A 22,788-nucleotide genomic window follows, 5' to 3' on the forward strand; every position below is an offset into this window, starting at 1 on the left:
TCCCAATCATTAAACGGCGCAAAGAGAAAATAAGTCAAAACGCAACAATTACATTTTAACGGGCAATCAAAAGATCTAATATGCACCAAAATTGTATCAATAAAAATGTCAGCTTGGCACGCAAGCAATAAGCCCTCACCCAGCCCGAGAGCATGACAAAAGGAAACGCTATGGGTATTGGAAAATGGCACAATTTTTTTTTTAACAAACTTTGGAATTTTTTTTCACCATTTAGATAAAAAAGAACCTAGACATGCTTGGTGTCTATGAACATGACCTGGAGAATCATAATGGCAGGTTAGTTTTAGCATTTAGTGAACATGGTAAGAAGAAGAAAAAAAAACAACTGTTTGATTGCATTTTTTTTGCAATTTCACCGCATTTGGAATTCTTTTCCCATTTTCCAGTGCACAATGTGTTAAAACCAATGGAGACATTCAAAAGTACAACTCGTCCCTCAAAAAAACAAGCTCTCACATGGCCATTTTGACCAAAAATTTAAGAAGTTATGGCTCTGGGAAGAAGGGGAAAAACGAAAATACTTACTCAAGCGACTTCTATTATGACTTGCTGGATTACACTGGGGTCTATGTGTGAGCTAGAAGTTGCTTTCACAATGTAAGTCTATGAAGTATTGTACTGACTCTCCATAGATTTATAATAGTAAAAATGTCTGGCTTCTGCTGAGTTGGAATAGAAGTCATAACCAAGATGAGGACCGGAGCAGTGGTGAAAACCGACAATGAGGAAGTATATTGCCGCACTTACACTACACTAGTCAATAAAAGGTTTAATTGGGGTGCTTCTTTAAATCTACTACCATGGACAGTCAAGGCCCTGGCCACTCCTTTCAGCACATCTCAGAAACACACTAGTTTTTATCCATTCATCCATACACATGAATCTGCTTTTCTCAGAGTAGTTGCTGGCAGGTGGATAGAGTTGAGAAAGTAATGTTAACAGGCTTGGTCAGAGCCAGGTATACAAGGAAAAAATCACAGACAAAATATTGTCTTTGGTAGCCAAGTACATGAGGTCAGGGTTACAACAGGAAAAGATGGAAGTCAGGCTGACTGAAGGCATTGTAGGTGTCCGTTTCTTGCCACTCAATGGGACAACTCCTGTCCTACTCCTTAGTAGACCTAGCATTAAGAGGAAGCACAACGTCTTTGCTTACTACATACTGTTCAGTGTATCACTGTATACTGTAATCTGATAAAGGAGAAGAAGCTGTCTGACATCCCCTCTGATGACTTTTTGACATACAATTTAATGACATGCTATACTTATGTGTGTTCATCTCCTATGTGGCTGTAGCACAGGGGGGCTACAGGGTTTATTGCTGGCCCCTCCAGATTGTGGGGGGGGGGGGGATATAAGGGAGCTAGGGAGGAAAGTAATTACTATTCCTGGTAGGATAATTTTTAGTGAAGAAAAGAAGTCAGGTTGTCAGACTCGCATACTGGGTGTATATGTGTTTAAGAAGAGACTTGGAAAGCAGGTAGGAAGCCAGCAGCTGAATGTGATCCAGTGGCAGAAACATCTAAGACAGCAATCAATTTGGGGTGTCTTTATGTGAGAAGTAGAGTCTGGATAGCTTAGCTTTTAAGGTGCAGAGCTAGAAGTCTAAGAGACAACTGTGGGTTGTGGATAGCACTGAGATAGCAACAGGCAAAGTGGGACTTAGGGTGACGTGTAAGCCAGTCCTGATAGTATCGGTGAATAAATACTGTGCTTGCCAGGCTGGGGCACCTGTACTAAAAGAGAGAGCTGACAAGTGGAAAGATTGTTGAGGAAATGTAGTGATGCACCTCGACCCATGTGACCCTTACAAATTGAAGATGGAGTCCACTATCTAAGTATGCTGCTTTGATGTAATGTTCTTCACAGTTTACCACATGTGGCGACTTGTGTAACTGTAAAGCTTGAACTTCTGTATTGTGTAGAACGTGATTGAAAACTTTGATTCCTGCTGCATAATGTATATTTTCTATGTTCTCTCCATTCATTCAGTAATGAACCGTTTATTTTTGTATCCAAGAGTTCCTTATGAGGTCAGTGGGTCCTGGTCTGCTATGTCATCTAGCAGTATGTCTTCTGAAAGCAAGTAGAGGAACATCACGCACAAGTATGGACCCATGTATTTGGTGTTTAGGACCTCTGAAACACATCACAAACAGATAGATCCCTCACATATGATTCTTTTACAGGAGCTGCAAGTAGGCAGAATTTTATTTTTTAGTCTTCAGTGTCTATATTGTAGATTTGGATGTTTTGGATATAAAAAAGAGAAAAAAAATCAGCAGCAAGTTATTTGATGAGAATTGAATTATCCTTATTATTTTCTGGGGTCTCTCCAGACCCCAGAAACTAGTAAAAATAGACTGCAAAAAAAATAAATAAATAAATAATACCTTACTGCTGAGCTGTCACTCTTGCAGCCCGCCATCTGGTCCGCTGCACCTCTTCTCTTGACGTCTGTCCATCACCCACATCCTATTTGATCTGCTGCAGCTTCCAGTGCCCACTAGGCAGAAAGAAGAGATGTGGAGGACCGAATTCGCGGTTGTGGGGTTGGTGGGGCAGGTGAACGATAAGGTGAGCATTATTATTTTTTTTAACCTTTTGCCAGGACTCTATGGTTAACTAAAATGGTGGCAACCATTGGCTGCTGGTTTACTGAATTTGCACTGAGCAAATTATTAAAAAAAAGTCCATATTTTGGAGAATACAAATTCTTGTGGTCTTTGAGGAAAATTCAATTGCACTCAAATAAATTCACACATCTCTAGTGGACATGTTTCCCAGTTCGGACAATCAGGTGTGAATTTTCATGTTTAGTTCTGTTGTATTCCGTATAGGTGTCTGGCAGCTGCTCCCGCCATCTTTCCCACCTGTAAAAAGATTAATATGCACATTTGGCCAAGTTTACCATGCGTGTTAATGTATGGCTTGAAGGTGTTAATTGCTGGCCAAAGATCTTTTAGCCCGTAATTATCTTATGTTTCTGGCAGAAAAATAAATCAGACTTTACTAAAGGGTCAGTACACACTCAATGAAGAGCCTAAGCAATAAGTTAGTCATGTTCCAAAAATGATTGAAATCATGTAAGCCTGATTGGCCGGGCTGTTTAATTAGGCAAGCTTTTAGCTCCATCACCGTAATGTTCTGGAGAGGAGGCATAGTTTCCATGGTACCTGAGAACAGATGTTTCATGCTCCCTATATGTACAAACCATCAGTGATACATGATGATGCAGAAGATAAGTCTGCGTTCATAAAGGATTTTCGCTGCATTTAACCAAAGAATAAGTGCATAAATCAAATATATGCTCCATCTTCAATCTCACACATCCTAAAACAACCCATCTCTCCAAGTGTTCCATTCACCATACTAGCAACGTGCAGCCGTGGAGAGGTGCTGCTCCAAAAGCTAGAGTCAAGGGCATTACAGTAGGGAGACGTCTCCTGAGATTTGTGAAAGCTCAATTGAAAATCAAACAATTTATGTGTATGAAATATGAATGTCTTCTCCATTCCGACTAAATGGCATGACTGAAGTTTCATTTACACTGGAATGATCTCGGAAACGTTCAGGTCAAAGCAAGCAGATTTTACGAAATAAGTGTCAGACTCATGCAAGGACATAATCTTTAGCTTAGAACTGAGCAACAAAAGCATTTGTATCTGGGAATCCAATGTCAATCAATTTACATGCTGTGAAGATAAGACGTGAAAGCAGCAAAACAAGCATGTGGATATTTGATTGAATTTTATTTTTTCCTGGACTTTGAAATTGATTAGCTATTGTGAGGATTGGACATCAATGAAATGATATAGAAGAAGAAGTCAAGAATAGCTTTATTTATAATTAGTTTGTTACTCGGTCTCTTAAAGAGAATATGTTTCCAGGTTTTTTATATGTAATCTGAGAGCAGCATGATGTAGGGACAGAGACCTTGATTCCAGCAATGCATCACTTTGATTACTGCCTGCAGCCATTGAGATAGAATCACAATTTTCTCTGCTGCAGATCTAGCAAAGCTCAGTTGTTGAGCCTAGTGTAGCCCTACCCACACCACTGATTAGCTAGGTTCTGTGTACATTGTATTGTGACTGACAGCTGCTAATCTGTGGTGGGGGCATAATTTGACTAGAACGCACTCAGACAGCTTGTCCTGTAGTGATAATCTTCTTCTGATAAAACACTAATTATATTGGAACAGCAAAATACATTCCTGTAAGTGACACATCACTGGAATCAGCATCTCTGCCACTACATCATGGTGCTGTCAGATTACATATAAAAATCCTGGGGACAAATTCCCTTTAAAAGATTTTTCTCTCTACCTTTGTCCAAATTGTTGCTCCTTGGAGGATTGTGTATAATCACCATGTTGCCTCATCAAACAGGCTCAGTCTCCACAGAGGTACTGCACCTTCTCCTAAGGTGTGGTGCCTCACCATCCAGGTAAGGTGGGAACTCCTGACCACGCTCCAACACTCACACCCCACACAACAGGGTAGTTCAGCAAAGCCACATTGCGGTTCTTGCTTAGAGTGTAGCAGAGCACCTTTGGTGGCTCCCTGCTTGGAACACAAAACGTGCTGGGAGGTGGGTGGAGTTAGAATACATAAAAGAGTGGGAAGATTTAGGATTTAGGTCAGTCAGTCAGTGAGTAGTCAGTCAGTTGGAGAGACTGAGGGAGGAAGTCACTCAGAGAGGAGTGAGGAAAGAAGATCCCTGAGAGAGGGATGGAGGAAGGAGTCCTGCAGCGGGCCTGAGTGACCCGGGTCTGCTGGCACAGGAAAGGAAAGAAGGAGACAGACACTGAACTGAAGCCTGAGCTTCCATAGGAAAGAAAGACAAGTACGGAACGTAGGAGAATAAGAGAACACAGAGGACGTGGGTTAGTAGAGAACCCTGCCTAGAAGTTCTAAGCGCAAGGCCGGGGCCCGGTCCCCGAGGTTGTATGGACACTAATGGTTCTGCAGCAGACACCGGTGGAGTAGTGGGCTGTAAATGCACTAATCCCATCTAAGACTTGGGGGCACAACAGCAACACTGATAGAGAGCCGGGACTCAGGAGTAAGGAGTCCCTGAAGCAGGCTACAGCTGTCTGCCGTACAAGTAGAGTTCTTGGGAACATCAGTTAGGAGGAACTCCAGTGTAACTCAGAACTAGGAGATCTTCACACCAAAAGGCGCTATAAGAGGAGACGTTCAGAAAGGCACATGTTGGCGGAGCGTTGGAAGGGAGCTTTCCATCTTGCCTGGAGGTTGGCTGAGTCCCTGACCCGGAGGACATGGCACGGAGGCCGGCACCTGTGTGTGTACTACAGACTGTGATTAAAGCTTTGGAACTACAAGCCCTGGTGTCCTCCATTGATTCTTGCACCAACACGCTCAGCACCGCTACATCTGGGTACCAGCTTCTACACCGCCTGCGCCTCTCCTCTTCCCCTACATCTACACTGCCCGGGGGCTTCAGCTCCACCTGTGGGGAGCTTCACCATCTTTGCTGCAACCCATCACCAGTCCCAGAGGATCTGCAAGCAGCGACGGCCTAACAGCTCACTTGCCGAACACCACAGGTGGCGTCACAAACTATTCCACCATACACAATTTCCCCATTACTTGGGCGCCCAGGGCCACAGACCGGGTCACTGCTGCTGTGACAAATCCCACTGATACCGGCCCGGTACCGAGTACCCCACGGCCCTGGGAGGGTGACCCAAGTCACTTCCACTGCTCTTGGTGTTTGATATTGTATGCAGTGCTGACATAATGTTAACAGTGCTGCAGCCACTATCAAAGCTCAGCAGCCCTGGGTGGCTTGTGCTGTCAACTTTGGCAGAGTCGCTGATCTCAGTTATTGGCGGCAGCGCTGTCAATGTGATGTCAGCACTGCCTGCAATAACAAACACCAGGAGCAGTGGCTGAGACTCTAGGCTGTACCCAGGAAACAAGAGGGTTTCTATAACCAGAAAAAAAACCTTTTGTAATAATAGTGTAGCAACTCACTTGGGAATATAAAAAAGCTGCAACTAACCCTGCCAGTTCCTGTACAGACTAGAATCATGATCAGCAGTCTCAAAAGGTTCCTGCATGAGTGGAGTATTCCTAACCACAAACTAGTAGTGGCACCTTGGGCCTAAACTGCCTGAAAGGCTGTCAAGAGCTTTACGTTCCTCCTAAAGAATCGGAGGCAGGGCAGAGTGTAAATTAACAACAAAAGCCAAAGTGTGCTGAAAAAAGGAAAGATCCAAGATTGAGTAAAGTAAACCACGAAATGCAAAATATAGTATAAAGTATGTACTGTTAGATTATATGCTGCCTACCTTCTAAAAAAAAAAAGAAACTGAAGGTAGGTGCAAAGTAAAGAACAGAAACAGCAAGGAGATAAACCCTAGCTGGAATTTCACTGACTGGCTTTAAGCTATAGCAGAATGGCTGAGCCGCAACAAATTATCACTAACCGGAAATGCCAGCAGGGGTACAGAATATAAAGCCACACCCCAAAAGGTGTGGCAGACAAATTAAAACACCTGAGTTATACTAAACAGACTGCAGACAGAATAACAGAGCCTAAACACACAGAGAAAAAGTGCGTCTGCTGTGGCTTCACAGAAAGAGAAGCCGACCACAAAACACAGGCTTAAGAGTTTGAATCAAAGAGTATGACACCGTAATGATTGATAATTGCAAACATTTCCTCAATGGTCAACAGCTTGAAAAAGGTGTGTATAAACAACAACTATGACCTTGCACTTGCAACACTTGCCTGCTGACAACCAATTCAGCAACTACCCCTTCATTTTACCACAGTCTCTATGCCACTCCCAATATAACGCAGAACATTCTTGATTTTGCCGCACTAAAGGTACTGTCACACTTAGCGATGCACCAGCGATCCCGACAACTATATGACCCGGTCAGGATCGCTGATGCATCGCTAAGTGGTCACTAGTGAGCTTCCAAACAGGCAGATCTCACCAGCGACATAGCAGCGGTCGGCGGTTGCTACTAACCTGTCAGACGAGGCGATAAAGACGTCCTCCCTCCCGCATCCACACGTCGCTCGTCGCCACAGCAGGAAGGTGACGACAAGAAATGGCCCAGGCTGTTCTCGCGCGATCAGCGATAACCAGCGGGGGAGTCGGTTGGAGGTAAGTATCACACATAGCGATATCGCTAGCAATATCGCTGCTGCGTCACAAAATCGGTGACGTTATAGCGATATTGCTAGTGATATCGCTTAGTGTGACAGGCCCTTAAGTCTCCTCTATTGACAGCAATACGCTGCTTATCTGACAATATGATGTTCTCTTGGGCTTTCTCACTTGTGGCTCACAGACATCAGCATAGAGACTCGCTCTGTTGTGGCTATTTCCTCGTTCCTTGTGGGAGGCGAATACTCACTTATCACTTAAACTATGTTGAATTAAAAAGTATGGCTTTTAAAACATGAGTTGGAAAAGCAAACAAACAAAAATTCCCACTGCATCATTAAGTACCAAACTAGGTAGCGTCCTTAAGGAGTTTAGCAATGTCAAATAATTTGTAATGTATTTGCCTAGTTAACATATTAGAAGATACCATCTTACAACACTAATTGTCCCACAGAGAATTATTTACATATCATGTTGATATGGGAGAATAACCAGGGAAGCCTGAACTGTAAGTTTTTCTTTGACTTTTATGCTAAACTGCAACTTTTTAAAAAAATCATTAATATTTTACTTGTAATACATCATATGGCTTCATGGTCTGCTTTTAGGGACAAGTATATCCATAAACAATGTGCAGAGATGTAACTTGAAATTCGCCAATACTAAATCTTTAATATTCCCCATTATCTACCATGTGCCATTCATGATAGTAGTGTTTACTTATGTGGAAGGGGAGTTTTGGTCGCAAGATGCCAAGGTGCACTTTCTATCTCTGCTCATCTCATGAAAGTATGAAAGGTAAATGTCCAAAATGTTTTTTCTTAACAATGAATCATTCATTATCCTATTTTATTGCAGGTCTCTCAGGTTAAACTCTTTTTGCTTTCCCTCAAGGTTTTGCAGCTGCGGCTTTTCAGAGAAGGGCACTCAGGAATTTGATGTACTTATGTCAGTTTTTAGCTAATGATTATGAGACTGATTATTTATAGAATTAAAACAGAGACTTATAAATGGATTGTAAGAGGGAAGCGGGACTATAATTACAGGGACAAGATTGCCAGTAGCATGCAATGCCAGGAAAGTCATTAGTGTAGAGAAGGAGCGAAAAACAATAGTGAAGAACGGAGCAAATGATATGGAAGACTTTGATGATAATGGGAGAAGAGCTATTATGGGAGGAGGGTGATCTGCACCATATTGTTGTGTTCTGTGTAGTGAAGAGGAACATGCACTAGACGCGATAAAGATCAGAGCATGTTAGAATGAAATCACGATCTGAAGGATGTCTTACTTAAAAAATACTGTAAGTAGGAAGAAAAACAATATCCTTTATACACATAAGAAAGAAATGAACAAACCTGGAATGAGATGCACTCCCATCAATAATGTTATTTTCTAAACCTTTATCAATGTGTATTTGGTGCAATGTGCACATATTTAGATACTAAATAGTTTCTAGTTTCTCTGGCTCCCGTTAGCTCTAATCCTCTTCAGAGCCATTCAACTGAGCCGGCTCACAAAGTGTCTTATGTGTGGACCGGCTTCTTTCCCATTGTAAGTCAATAAGACTCATACAAGGCTCTCACAGCTTACATTTAGGCCGGGGTCACATCAGTGTATAGCAACAGATGTGAGAGCATTGGGTGCAATATACAAATGACACTTGGCTCTAGCAATGCTGCGAGCATGAGCCAAGTGTCATGGTACTAAACTCTGGTACTCTCGAATGAGGAGGAAATGATGAAAGTAATTCCACTCCACTCGGATGATACACAAGTGCAGTACAATGTTTCGCACCCACTCACAGACTTGTATGGGTACTTGCCATATGATATAAAATCCAGGGGAAAAGAAAGCGGTCACTGGGGACTGCTGTGAGGGCCGCAGATAGAAACAAAGGAATAAGGTCCACCGCAGCTCCAGCCGTTAACCTTCTGAGAGGATACAAAATGCAGTAGAAAATAATAACGGTCCTAGGAGCTCTGGAAAAGAGACCAAGACAAGGATATTAATGGTGAACCACAACGCGTTTCAACAGTTAAACCGTCAACGTCCACTTGATGAAGACGGTTTAACCGTTGAAACGTGTTGTGGTTCAACATCAATGTCCTTGTCTTGGTCTCATTTCCAGAGCTCCTAGGACCGTTATTATTTTCTACTGCCATACGATATAGGCTGCCAATCGCAGCATGCAGTGATTTTTTTTCTCATGCCGTCTCAGCATGAAAATATTAAGCAGTAGTCGGCACTGCTCTATAGTAAAACATTGGAGCGAGTGTTATCCAATGAAACGTCGGATCGCACTCGTCAGAGTTTTACGCTTGCTATACGTGAGTGAGAGCCAGTCCCTAGAAAGTGACTTCTAGTCCAACAAAAGATACTGTGTGATCCTGCTAGCAGGAATTTCAGATGTGGTTCAGAAAAGAATTGGAATATCGCTGGGAACTGGACACGACGACAGCTGATAATATATGAACACATCTACATCTACACTACATATAAATAACAGTTTAGGGACTACATTTTTTTCTGAGAGTTCTTTAAACAAAAGCATAGTAAAAGTTCAATGTTGTGATATGTTTAGGATGTGCTTATGTAACTAGTGGTTTAGTAAAACCAAGTGGCAAAGTGAAAAGATGAAAGAGATGTTTTAAGAGTAATACCCAACTCAATGCAATAAGTATGATTTTGAATGAAAGCCCATCTATTTCTGTCATCTTCATTAAAGTGTGTTGAGCAATAACACATGCTAATTATGTTGAGACAGGGAAGAACTGCAGTAGCGAAGGATATATTTGAGAGCTCCTTGCTAGTAAAAGCTCTAACTCAAAACTTTGTCTTTAAAACAAGACCAGGATTGCTGCTCTATCTATTGTTTAGCCAGAGCTGGAGTCGGCTAACGAAGGAGTGAAAGAAAAGCTTTCGGGGAACCTGCTGACGGCCTGTCAGGAGAGAAGGAGGATTTGAGTAGTCTTCAAGATTTTGGTGTCAAGTAAGTTGGTCCAAACACTTACACCACAAACAAGCATAAATAAAGTTTAAACATTTTATATTTTACCTCTGCTGATCGTATATGATCTTTAGTGTATAGTCTGCTAGTTAGAATTCTTATGGGGATGTGAAATTATATATATATATAGTCCCAAATGTTTTTTGTATGCAAACCTGCATTGCTGTCTTGATATTTCTTGAAAGGGAATGTGAAATAAAATTCCCTACAGGCATAGTGAATATCTGCAGATAAATACAGTTTTAAACATACTTTGAATCTATTGTGAGAAAAGTACAATGCAGATGTTTGCTGTTGTTGACTTTCCAACTGGATGGTTGGCTGCAGTAAGAAAATGAAGTGCGGTAATATTCTCCCTGTGGTCTCTCTTCTCTTCCAGTCAAGTAGAGGCTGTAAAGGTACTGTCACACTTAGCGATGCACCAGCGATCCCGACCAGCGATATGACGCGGTCAGGATCGCTGGTACATCGCTAAGTGGTCGCTAGTGAGCTGCCACACAGGCAGATCTCACTAGCGACATCGCTGGGGACGGGGGTCGCTACTTACCTGTCACACCAGGTGATCCTGCGTCCTCCCGCACGCGTCCAAGCGTCGCTCGTTGTCACAGCAGGAAGCGCCGCAGGAAGCTGACGACAAGAAACAGTCCAGCCTGTTCTCGCGCGATCAGCGATAACCAGCGGAGGAGCGGGTCGTAGGTAAGTATCACACATAGCGATATCGCTAGCAATATCGCTATAACGTCACAAGTTATAGCGATATTGTTAGCGATATCGCTTAGTGTGACAGTACCTTAAGCAGTCAATGATCTGTATGCAATGAGCGCTCTATGAGCACACTGTCTGCTACACGTGCACACATAAACTGCAGCAGAGAGAATATCACATCGCTTCCTCCCTGCATCCAAACATTCAGTTAGACAGCAACATATGTTTAAACTGTATTTATCTGCAGAATAGCCTATAAGGCACAGACATTGTAAGGGTTTGCCTCAGTAAATTATTGATACCTTATCTCTGATCATATTTTAGGTCATGTTTTAATTTGTAATGATGTTTACTGTTTATTACATCACGTATATTTAATCATGTCTGCCTATATGCACACATTTGCACTTTATCTGATATGGTTCTCACTGGATTCATTACACTTCTACACACGTGGTCAAAATTGTTGGTACCCCTCGTGTAATGACAGAAAAACCCACAATGGTCACAGAAATAACTTGAATCTGACAAAAGTAATAATAAATAAAAAATCTATGAAAATGAACAAATGACAGTCAGACATTGCCTTTCAACCATGCTTCCATGGAATTTAAAAAAAAATAAAACTCTTGAAATAGGCCTGGACAGAAATGATGGTACCCCTGAAAATAATGTGACAAAAGGGACATGTTAAATCGCGGTGTGTCCACTAATTAGCATCACAGGTGTCTACAATCTTGGAATCAGTGAGTGGGCCTGTATAGAGGGCTACAGATACTCACTGCATGGTTTGGTGACATGACACTCAACATGGACCAGAGGAAGCGAAGGAAAGAGTTTTCTCAGGAGATTAGAAAGAAAATTATAGACAAACATGTTAAAGATAAAAGTTATAAGTTATAAGCAGCTTGATGTTCCTGTGACTACAGTTGCACATATTATTCAGAAATTTAAGATAAATGGGACTGTAGCAAACCTCCCTGGAAGAAACCGCAGGAGGAAAACTGATGACAAATCAAAGAGATGGATAATACGAATGGCATCAAAAGAGCCCAGAAAAACTTACAAACAGATTAAAGGTGAACTTCAAGCTCAAGGAACATCACTGTCAGATCGCACCATCTGTTGTGGTCTGAGCCAATTAAATCTCAAGACTATCAAGGGATTCTAGAGAGAAATGTGCTGCTCAGTGTCAGAAAGCTTGGTCTCAGTCGCAGGTCATGTGTCTTGCAACAGGATAATGACCCAAAACACACAGCTAAAAACACCCAAGAATAGCTCAGAGGAAAACATTGGACTTCATGGGAGGTGACCAAGGAGGACACCATTGTTGAAAAAAAAAATCATAAAAAAGCCAGACTGGAATTTGCCAAACTACATGTTGACAAGACACAAAGCTTCTGGGAGAATGTGCTATGGACAGATGAGACACAAATGGAGCTTTTTGGCAAGGCACACAGCTCTATGTTCACAGATGGAAAAATGAAGCATATCAAGAAAAGATCACTGTCCCTATTGTGAAACATGGAGGAGGCTCTGTTATACTCTGGGGCTGCTTTCCTGCATTTGGCACAGGGTGTCTAGAATCTGTGCAGTGTACAATGAAATCTCAAGACTATCAAGGGATTCTAGAGTGAAATGTGCTGCCCAGTGTCAGAAAGCTTGGTCTCATTCGCAGGTCTCTGGTCTTGCAACAGGATAATGACCCAAAACACACAGCTAAAAACACCCAAGAATGGCTAAGAGGAAAATATTGGACTATTCTGAAGTGGCTTTCTATGAGCTCTGACCTAAATCCTAATGAGCATCTTTGGAAAGAGCTGAAAAATGCCACCAAGAAAAGGCAACCTTCAAACACCAGACAACTGGAGCAGTTTGCTCTTGAGGAGTGGGCCAAAATACCTGTCAAAAGGTGCAGGAGTCTCATTGATAGTTACAGGAATTGGTTGTGCAACAAAATATTAAGTTAAGGGTATCATCATTTCTGTCCAGGCCTATTTCACCAGTTTTATTTTTTTTTAATCATGTGGAAGCATGGTTGAAAAGCAATTTCTGACTTCATTTGTTCATTTTCATAGATTTTTTTTATTTATTATTACTTTTGTCAGATTCAATTTATTTCTGTCACCATGGTGGGCTTTTCTGTCATTACATGAGGGATACCAACAGTTTTGACCACGTGTGTATGTGACTGACACATTAAACCATGCTCACCTCAAAAAATCTGAACTATGTAAAAGCTTTCAAGAATGCTTAGGTTTAGTGCTTAAAGCTACTGAAAAATCTGTTACACGTGAAGTTGCTCAGCAGTAAACTAAGATATATAAAATAAAAAACACGCACATTTATTTTATACTATAGGGTATATTTTATGTTATGTATCCGTTAATTGATATTAAGTAACAATTATATTGGGTTTAGATGGCCGGCCATATTTCACGGTGAGTATACACACCGTAATGCTTGGGCTAACTGGTCAGTCTGTACATTGTGGGGCATTGTGGTCCGTAGCATACCGTGAAATATGGCCGGCCATTTGAACTGATCTTGCTTCCAAATCAAGCTTTTGTTGAATTGATCTGATTTGTAGTGCTGGCTTCCCTTGAGTGCCAGCTACATATTGGATAAATAAAAGGTTGTTTGGCCTCATAAATGCAACCTAATACTTCTTACTGATTTATTCCTAGTTACAATCGCATTTTCCACAGTGGCATTAACAATTCTTTACTCCTCAGAGATAAAATTTTCCATCATACTTTGCTGACATGTCTGCACATGGTTTGATCTAAGGTACTGACATCTGTTACGTGTTCTCTATAGTAATCCAATGTAGGAAAAACTAACCACCAGACTGTAATTTATTATTTATTTATGGATACCGTTTTGGGATAGATGTAATATTTGGATTCTTTGTTACAGATTTTTATTGTGTGTCGCCTTCTCCCCCCCCCCTTGGCTTGCTGCACGTAATCTTCATTTGTAAATAGCACAGAGATAACGTTGGTTTCCGCACTTGCGCTTTGTAAAGGCCACTGGTGCCTGCGCAGTATGCTTTGTCCAACTGTGGGCGAAGCATATAATCGCTACTGTGCATGCACCGGTATTTTCCAGTGCGGTCTATGCCCCGGAAATGTGTCCTGCATGTGAAGACTTCTGGGGGGCAAAGCATACTGCACAGCCGCCGGAGGCTTTACAATGCGCAAGCGCGGAAACCAGCATTGTCTGTGCTATTCACAGATGAAGAGGGGGAAAGAAGGCGACTAAGCCACGCCCATCGGACCGGACCATGGCGATTTGCATACATTCCCAACAAGATAAAAAAGGTATTTATGCCTCAAAGGTGCGGGTTGGGGGAGTCAAAAGCCCTAATAAAATCCTTATGAGATACGCAATTGGGTGATATCTTTACATGATATCACTAAATATGGGTGACAGATTCCCTTTAAGAGTTTAAAGTATCTTAAAGGATGTATAGATTTTGTGTCAGTTGGATGAACCCTCTTGAGCTGTCTATATAGGCATGTAGGTCATAGGAAGCTGAATAAAGTGATACTTTGATATCTGTGACCTGAGGTCTTATTCCAGAGAAATCCACATTTTTCTAATATGTAAATTAGCTGTTCAGGACTATGGGGTGGACACTGATCTGCATGAATCTGCCTCCAGATCTTATTGTACATGAAAGGAGGCATTAACATCCTCTGCTCTCCTGATCTCACTGCAGAGCTGTGTGTGGTTATAACTGACACATCTGCAAGTTCCTCTCAGCTTCAGCTTCCATCTCACAGGCAGACAGGGTTACAATACAGTAGAGAAAAGCAAAAACAATGAGTTTATAAGAAGACAAAGTTCAGTTCTACTGTTCTGTGTTAGTTACTTGTCTCACACTGGTAACATCCCCCATTTATTAAAAATAAGCTCTGGAGGCAGATTCTTATGCAGATCAGTGTCCAGCTCATTTACATATAAGAACCTTTATGGATTTTTCTGGAATAAGACATTGGATCACAGATCTCAAGATACTACATTAGATATTACATTTGCCTTATTTTTTGGATCACATCAAATACTGCCTAAGGCCTCATTCAGATGTCCATGTTGTTGCACATATGTAAAAAAATGGTTTGAGTATCAACAGTGTTAATTGAGCATGTCAGTTTTACCATCAGTGATTCATCCTATACTTCATGCATGGATAAGAAAATAAATAAATTTCAAAAATACATACAAACAAATTGTCGAACAATACTCTGGGTGCCAAGATATATGCAAACACTGAATATAGGAATTTTGATTTACATATATGAATTTTGACATATATTACTGCAGTACAGACTATACGTTATCTCTCAAAATCTATATATATTTAACCTTCTGTCTGTCAACCAGACATAGTTAAATATTAATATACATATGAAACTGGATAAATCGTTTTCATGAGACTAATGGAAATTTAAACATGCTTTTTTAGATCAATAAACCAATTTTCAATTCTGCCTTAACACTCAGTGAGGTGCCTTCAGTGTCACCATGCAAATTTAGCATCCTCAGTAATTACCTGTTTTAGAGTCCACCGAAAAATATGGCTGTCCTTGCAAAATACTGTACACAACCCTTGCACTGCTTCCATAAGTAGGATCGTCTGCATCTGTTGCTGACACCTGGATAATAGAGGTACCTGACAAAAAGAGAAAACATTGACCTTTTGTAAATTAAGAGCTGAAAATCTAATTTAGCCTCTTCAATAAAAATAAAAAAAAAAACTTGCAAACTTTGCATAATGACAGCAACACTAACTGTTTAACCACCTGTCAGTGGAAGATTAATTGCCAGGCACATCTTCCATTCCACTAATGTATCCTAACAATATAATGAAGAAACCATTTTTAGAGATAAGCTACAGAAGGCTATTAATGCTTCTCTGTCTTCTTGTATATTGGATTCACATTTATGGACACCATGATGTCTGCTTTAACCACCTGTTCTCTAGATTACGGATGTCTTTAATTTCACTGCTCTCTATTTCTTTATGTGTTAGGCTGGTTTCACACTTGCGTTTTTTTGCGCTGTTTTTGCACAAAAAAAGCATGTGTTTTTTTTTCCTATACTTAACATGGGTGCGCATAGACATGCGTTTGAACGCGTTTGTATGCGCATGCGTCTTTTTGTAGTGTGCGCCCGGGCGCACAAAATGCATCCTGTTGCATTTTTTGTGCGTCTGACCTGTTTCAAAAAAACGCATTCACCCAAAAACACATTATAGTCTATGGGAGCGCTGACGTGCGCATGGTAATGTGCACGTCAGCGCAAAAAAATGCGCAAAAACACAAAAAAAGCACACAAACGCATGATGCGCTTTTTATCTGCGTTTGCACTGCGCACGCAGCGCAGCGCAAAAAAACGCAAGTGTGAAAGTAGCCTAACGCAGGTAAATATTTCATGTTACATCAAGGATTTCTTCCACCATTTCCAGCAATATAAATTCATAATTGGTTTACTCCTAGCATTGGTAAAGATATATAAGGGTCAAAATTGTTGGTACCCCTTGTTTAATGACAGAAAAACCCACAATGGAGACAGAAATAACTTGAATCTGACAAAAGTAATAATAAATAAAAAATTTATGAAAATGAACAAATGAAAGTCAGACATTGCTTTTCAACCAAGCTTCCACAGAATAGGCCTGGACAGAAATGATGGTACCTTTAACTTAATATTTTGTTGCACAACCTTTTGAGGCAATCACTGCAAGCAAATGATTCCTGTAACTGTCAATGAGACTTCTGCACCTCTCGACAGGCATTTTGGCACACTCCTCAAAATCAAACTGCTCTAGTTGTCTCGTGTTTGAAGGTTGCCTTTTCCAGATGACATGTTTCAGCTCTTTCCAAAGATGCTCAATAGGATTTATTTCAGGGCTCATAGAAGGCCTCTTCAAAATAGTCCAATATTTTCCTCTTAGCCATTCTTGGGTGTTTTAGCTGTGTGTTTTGGGTCATTATCCTGTTGCAAGACCAGTGACCTGCGACTGAGACCAAGGTTTCTGACACTGGGCAGCACATTTCTCTCTAGAATCCCTTGATAGTCTTGAGATTTCATTGGCTCATACCATGACAGATGGTGCGATCTGACACTGATGTTCCTTGAGTTTGAAGTTCACCTTTAATCTGTTTAGAAGTTTTTCGGAGCTCTTTTGTTACCATTCGTATTATCCGTCTTTTTGATTTGTCATCAATTTTCCTCCTGCGGCCACGTCCAGGGAGGTTGGCTATAGTCCCATGGATCTTAAATTTCTGGATAATATGTGCAACTGTAGTCACAGGAACATCAAGCTGCTTGCAGATGGTCTTATAATTTTCACCAATAACATGTTTGTCTATAATTTTCTTTCTAATCTCCTGAGACATCTCTTTCCTTCGTGCTTCCTCTGATCCATGTTGAGTGTTATACACACTATGTCACCAAGATTGTAGACACCTGTGATGCTAATTAGTGGACAAACCTTGATTTAACATGCCCCTTTTGTCACATTATTTTCAGGGGTACCATCATTTCTGTCCAGGCCTATTTCATGAGTTTTATTATTATTTTTTTAAATTCTGTGGAAGCATGGTTGAAAAGCAATATCTGACTTTCATTTGTACATTTTCATAGATTTTTATTTATTATTACTTTTGTCAGATTCAAGTTATTTCTGTGACCATTGTGGGTTTTTCTGTCATTAAATAAGGGGTACCAACAATTTTGACGGTGTGTGTAGATCTGATCTAAAGGTTGTGTGTGACACAATTATCAATTCATCCATCCTACATCATCCTACATTCATAAGATCAACCATTTACAGACATGGAGGTGTGATGACTGACCAGTTGTTTCACCCACGATATTACCAATATGGCCACTGGTATTCAAATCTCTGAGGCCTTCTTAGGCCTCTTTCACACTTCAGTTTATAGTGTCAGTTAAAATCCGCCAAAAAGGCAGAAAAGCGGATCCGTTCGTAACTGATGGGAACGGATGCCACAGGATCCGTTTTGTGACGGATCCGCAGAATGAAGAATTTTAAAGGAACCGCTGGCTGGGAAGGAGAGAGAGAGAGAGAGACACAATTTTTTTCGTCCGCCAGAAAGGATTTCAGGGTTAATTTTCTCCCTGACTTCCTTTCTCCGGGCATGCGCAATTGAAAATGCGGATCCAACAACAAAAAAAACGTTGCATGGTCCGTCCAAGCATGCCGGCGGACGAAAAAAATTTGGAGGATCCTCAAAAAAACGGATCCAACAGATGGCCATCCGTCAAGATCCGCCAGTAATGCAACTCAATGGGGAAAAAAACGGATTCGCAAAAAAAAATGGCGGATCCGTTTTTTTCAAAACCTGGTGGATTTTGACTGATGGTCAAAAACGGAAGTGTGAAAGAGGCCTTACCAGCCTATTAGAAAGGTCTATATTGTTTTACAACACTGTATAGTTAACATCCATTTCCAAATTGTAGATATAATTCTTGAAAGCCACATGAGTTCATGGTGACATAGCTGGACTAAAGGTAGCCATACTCATACCCACTGCTTGTGGTTGAACAACCATTGACCACTCAATCATCTGGTGAATCATTGGTGCACTGTTGCAGCCTTACACACTAAAGGTTTATATTACCGATTTGCAGCATTAACTATGGCAGATTGGTAAGTATTTACCTATCAGTGGTCATTTAATAGCCTGTTTGAACAGGCAGACCTCAATTATGTATGTGAACTGAATAATCTTTTAAGTTCATTCATTTTGCATAGGCTGCCATTGCCCTCAACAGCGCGAGTGCTGTTAACAAAGAACGAAGTGCTGTCGAGAGAAATGATTTTTGTGCAACACAAAAGATCATTTCACTCAATGTATGAGCATTTTGCTCGTTCATCACGTGATTGGCAACCTGTTTACACTGCAAGATTATCGTGTAATAAGCATTCCTAGGAATGATCATTCACAATAATATTTTAGTGTAAATGTACTTTTAGCTTTTAGTCCATTAGTCATCAGATAACCAGCCATTCGTGTTCAAAGACAACGGGTAAATAACAGTGATCATTCTAGGAAAGTTCTGTCAAGGGAAAATCCTTTGTCGACTAGAAGTTATTGGAAGAGAGGTTTAAACATTGCAAAATACTTTACATTCTCTGATTTAAAAAGATCATTAATTGCCAGATTTTACCTCAAAAATGATTGCTTGGTTGAAATTAACTGTTCGGATCACCTTTAGAGTAATGTTGATGGCTACCTTAAGACAGATCTGGCACCACAAGCAATAAGGCTCATAATGAGACCTATTTTGTACATGATCCCAGAGTTGGATGGGAACACGAAAGGATTTGCCCCAGGTTCTGATATAAGACAAGCCACTAAGGTTCAACAGGAGACAGCTCATTGAACTATTGCTTTAGAACGAATCATTTAACTGTAAGACCTATTTTTATGGGTTGATACTAACATAATCTATCCGATTTAATGGATGATACAGTATGTGCGGTATGTGAAATATTAACCAAGTATACAAGGCAATTAAAGATGGACATGTTCCTTATAGCTGTAGGTTGTCTCACAATCACTACTTCTGATGGATCCAATTATCCCATTCTGACCTTGTATGATGCTGTATCTGTAACTACAATCTTTAAACTGCTGATTCCCAAAAATCGGCATCCCACCATTGAAATTCTGAAAACACTATTGCTCTGTACGTATATGTGACGGGAAAAAGAAGTATCTAATAGGGAAGTAAGGCGAGTAGAAAATATCAGCAGAAATGTTGCATTTCGTAGTCTACTTGTGTTTGTCTCAGAATAAAACCTTTTTATTATATTACATTATTCAGGGGAAAAAAATCTTTGGATATCAGTAAAGAAAAATATTTGCTGTAGAGTGAATGCTTCTATATGAAGATAATGATATGCATCAGGTTAACCTGCTGGAAGACAAAGGAAAGCCATGGTGGTCTAATCCCTTGTGCTGTCAGATGTAGTACCATTGCAATAGTAATTACCACAAAGTACCATTATGCAGCTGTCTGTGGTGTGATTATTATGCTCTTTATGAAATAGATGTGTTTTAGCCTTGCAAACCGCCTCACCATGCATTTACTTTATGTGATCAAGCTAATGCTTCTCCATTCAGCTCTGCCTGTTAATATCTCACATAAACTAAAGGCGTACAATTATTTACAGAATTCTAAGAAATGGGAAAACATATCGCCGGCAATGAAGTTACTGCTAGACTATATAGACCATTTCTTAAGAGATTTATTTTTTTTTTGCTTACCAACTGGTGACATCTCCGGTACAGAAGCTGTGTAGGGTCCATCAAGGAACCTTGGCTCATTGTCATTTATGTCTTGGATTTTAATAATAAATTCAGACTCAGGTTCCATGGGTCTGTTAGTCCTTCTATCCAGAGCTTGGGCCCTGAGAGTATACTGAGCTCGTTCTTCTCTATCCAGTCTTTGAATGGCGTGGATGTCACCTGTCATATCATCAATTGTGAACATGGTTCCTGCTCCATCACCAGTTAGTATGTATTTTATTGAGCCATCTCCTTCATCCATATCTGAATGAAGCTATAAAAAGAAGTAAAAATATTACAAAACGTGCACTTATTATGCGTATGTCACATATTTCAATGCTGCTGCTATGAACTCTACCACATAACGGTATGGGCACAATTAAGTTTACGGATGGTACAGGCGGCTTTGGAGATTCGCAAATATTTTCCACAAAATGAGTTTTCCTGAATTCATGGTAAAAATGAACCTAAAAAAAAATAAATGTGTGTGAGGCCCATTCTGAGTTTTGCCATGGGGTGTAATAATTTCTGTAGCCGTCTCTGTTTCAAACGGCAAAAAACTGTTCTGACCTCCTCAGTTGTCTAGGTAATATCGTGCAAGCTTCACTAATACATTGCGGAAATTATCAGGACATATGTTCTGCAGATGTCTGTAGCTCACAGAGGACTGTTTACACTGGATACCTTTGTGAAGCACTGAAGAGGGTCAGGTTTGTTCAGGTTTTACACTTCTGGATGGCAGCAAGCAAAAATGTCATTCTCTCATTTGGCTCGGTTGCCATAAAATTAGGAACAATCATATGGCAGCAAAGATATTGTGTAAGTTCCAGCAGAGAATGGAAATATAAAGGTCCATTTTAACAGATCGACCGGCAGCACAATACAACCGCCGATTGATGAACCTTTACCGATCAGCAGATGTTTAATAGCCTGCTAACAAAGAAAGACCAATGTAAATGATGCGTACAGCGATCTGATGTAGATCAGTCTGTTCACATAGGCTGCCACGGTTCTCAGCAGTACAAGTCAACTTTACACAGGACAGTGTGCCACCGAGAACGATTATCTTTTGAGCTGCAAGATAATCAGAAAACAAATGTTTTTTAACACAATACTGACGTGTGAATAAGCCCTAAGGGAGAGTTTTTGAATTGCCATAAAACTAATTTAACCTTGTCTTAATGCTGATGTACTCCGCAATTTGGCATTGTTTGTTGAATTGACTGGCAGGTAATTGCTAACTATCTGTCTGTTCTGTCCGGCGCCGGTTCAGAGTGATCACAGACTGCTTCTGCTGCTGATTTGCTATTTCATTCGACCTCACATCAACAGAGCAGCTCATCCTCTTCCGGCTACTCTCTCAATGGGGCAGTGGGGAGCTGGCTATCAATCAGCATTACATCGGCAGTAATGCCCAGTCAACAGAGCAGAGCGGAAGAGGAGCAAATGATCGGTCAACGTGATGTTAGAGACTGATCTGTGGCCTCTCTGATCCAGCAGATACTGGGCAGAACCAGCAGGTAGATTGCAAATACTTGCCTGTAAGTTCTTAGGCCCATAATAAAAAAATAAAATAATCCTGGATAACCTCTTCAACTTTTCTCTGTGGGTGTCTTTGTGAAGATTACGCCCCTTGGCTAACAAGATTATATTTCCATACAGGGAAGAGGGGACCATATCTCAGGAAAGGAGACACACAGGAACGAAAAAAGGCCAAATTCGGAAGAATAGTGGCATTGAAACAAGGTAAAAGATATCACATATTTATGGCAAGTTACATGCTCTCTTGAAATATTGGCCATAAGAAAAATAGCAACATTAACATTTTTCTTGTAATTTTATCAACATTGTATTCTCTAGTCATACTCCTACTTAAAAGGCATGGGAGGAATTTAGCTGATTGCATGAATCTTGTGAACACAATTATTGCAAAATATTGGCTTTCGCCATGTAATTAAACAGATAATGGGAATAGACTCTCGCTAAAAATAACAAGAATTCTTATGATATATTATAATTTATTAATAAGATAGGTAATTAGTTTTAAAAAGGATATGCAGATAATTTACCTACTGAAAATGCCAGTAATAATACATGGTAGTAATATAGGCACTTAAATGTGAAAAAAAGAACATTTGTCATAAATAGCTTGAACTTTTTAACATGCAGAATATTTAATTAGTTCCATATTTTAGTGCCTGCGTTTATTTAATGTTCACAGAAAAAATGGATGAAATATATGCTTTTAAGACATATGTTCACATATCTGTGGGTCACAGTTACACAAACACTCCAAGAAATATTGTACAATGGATTGTGCCCAGTGCAGGGCCTGCGGGGGCAGTGGAAAGCTGAAGTCCTTGATGTGTTTTAGATCCCTCTGCTATCAAATCATCACAGCTTTATGCTTTTGTGAAATGTATATTCATTTATTGATGTTTCTAGAGTTGTACTGCAAGAAAAAAATGATTTTACAACATTGAATTCTGCATCTAGGTCTGGTGTGCATTAGGCACTGCTAAAAATGAACTTTTGAAAGATTAGACCGCCTAGAATGTCTTCTCGGTTGACCA

The 22,788-nt window shown here is 40.5% G+C and overlaps 1 protein-coding gene across 2 annotated transcripts in view; it reads right to left on the reverse strand.

Moving 5' to 3' along the window:
• CDH20 (cadherin 20) overlaps positions 1-22,788 on the reverse strand; it is an 818,364-nt gene that overhangs the window by 97,207 nt on the left and 698,369 nt on the right. For both annotated transcript variants that reach the window (XM_073550198.1, XM_073550197.1), the window contains 2 exons: positions 20,195-20,489; positions 15,445-15,564 (listed from right to left, as the gene is read on the reverse strand). In XM_073550198.1, coding sequence (XP_073406299.1) covers positions 15,445-15,564; positions 20,195-20,489 — 415 coding nt within the window. The remainder of the gene's footprint in view (positions 1-15,444; positions 15,565-20,194; positions 20,490-22,788) is intronic.

This window comes from Dendrobates tinctorius, unplaced genomic scaffold, assembly GCF_039654945.1.
Source record: "Dendrobates tinctorius isolate UK_male_01 unplaced genomic scaffold, ASM3965494v1 ptg000163l, whole genome shotgun sequence".
Classification (NCBI taxonomy): Eukaryota; Metazoa; Chordata; class Amphibia; order Anura; family Dendrobatidae; genus Dendrobates; species Dendrobates tinctorius.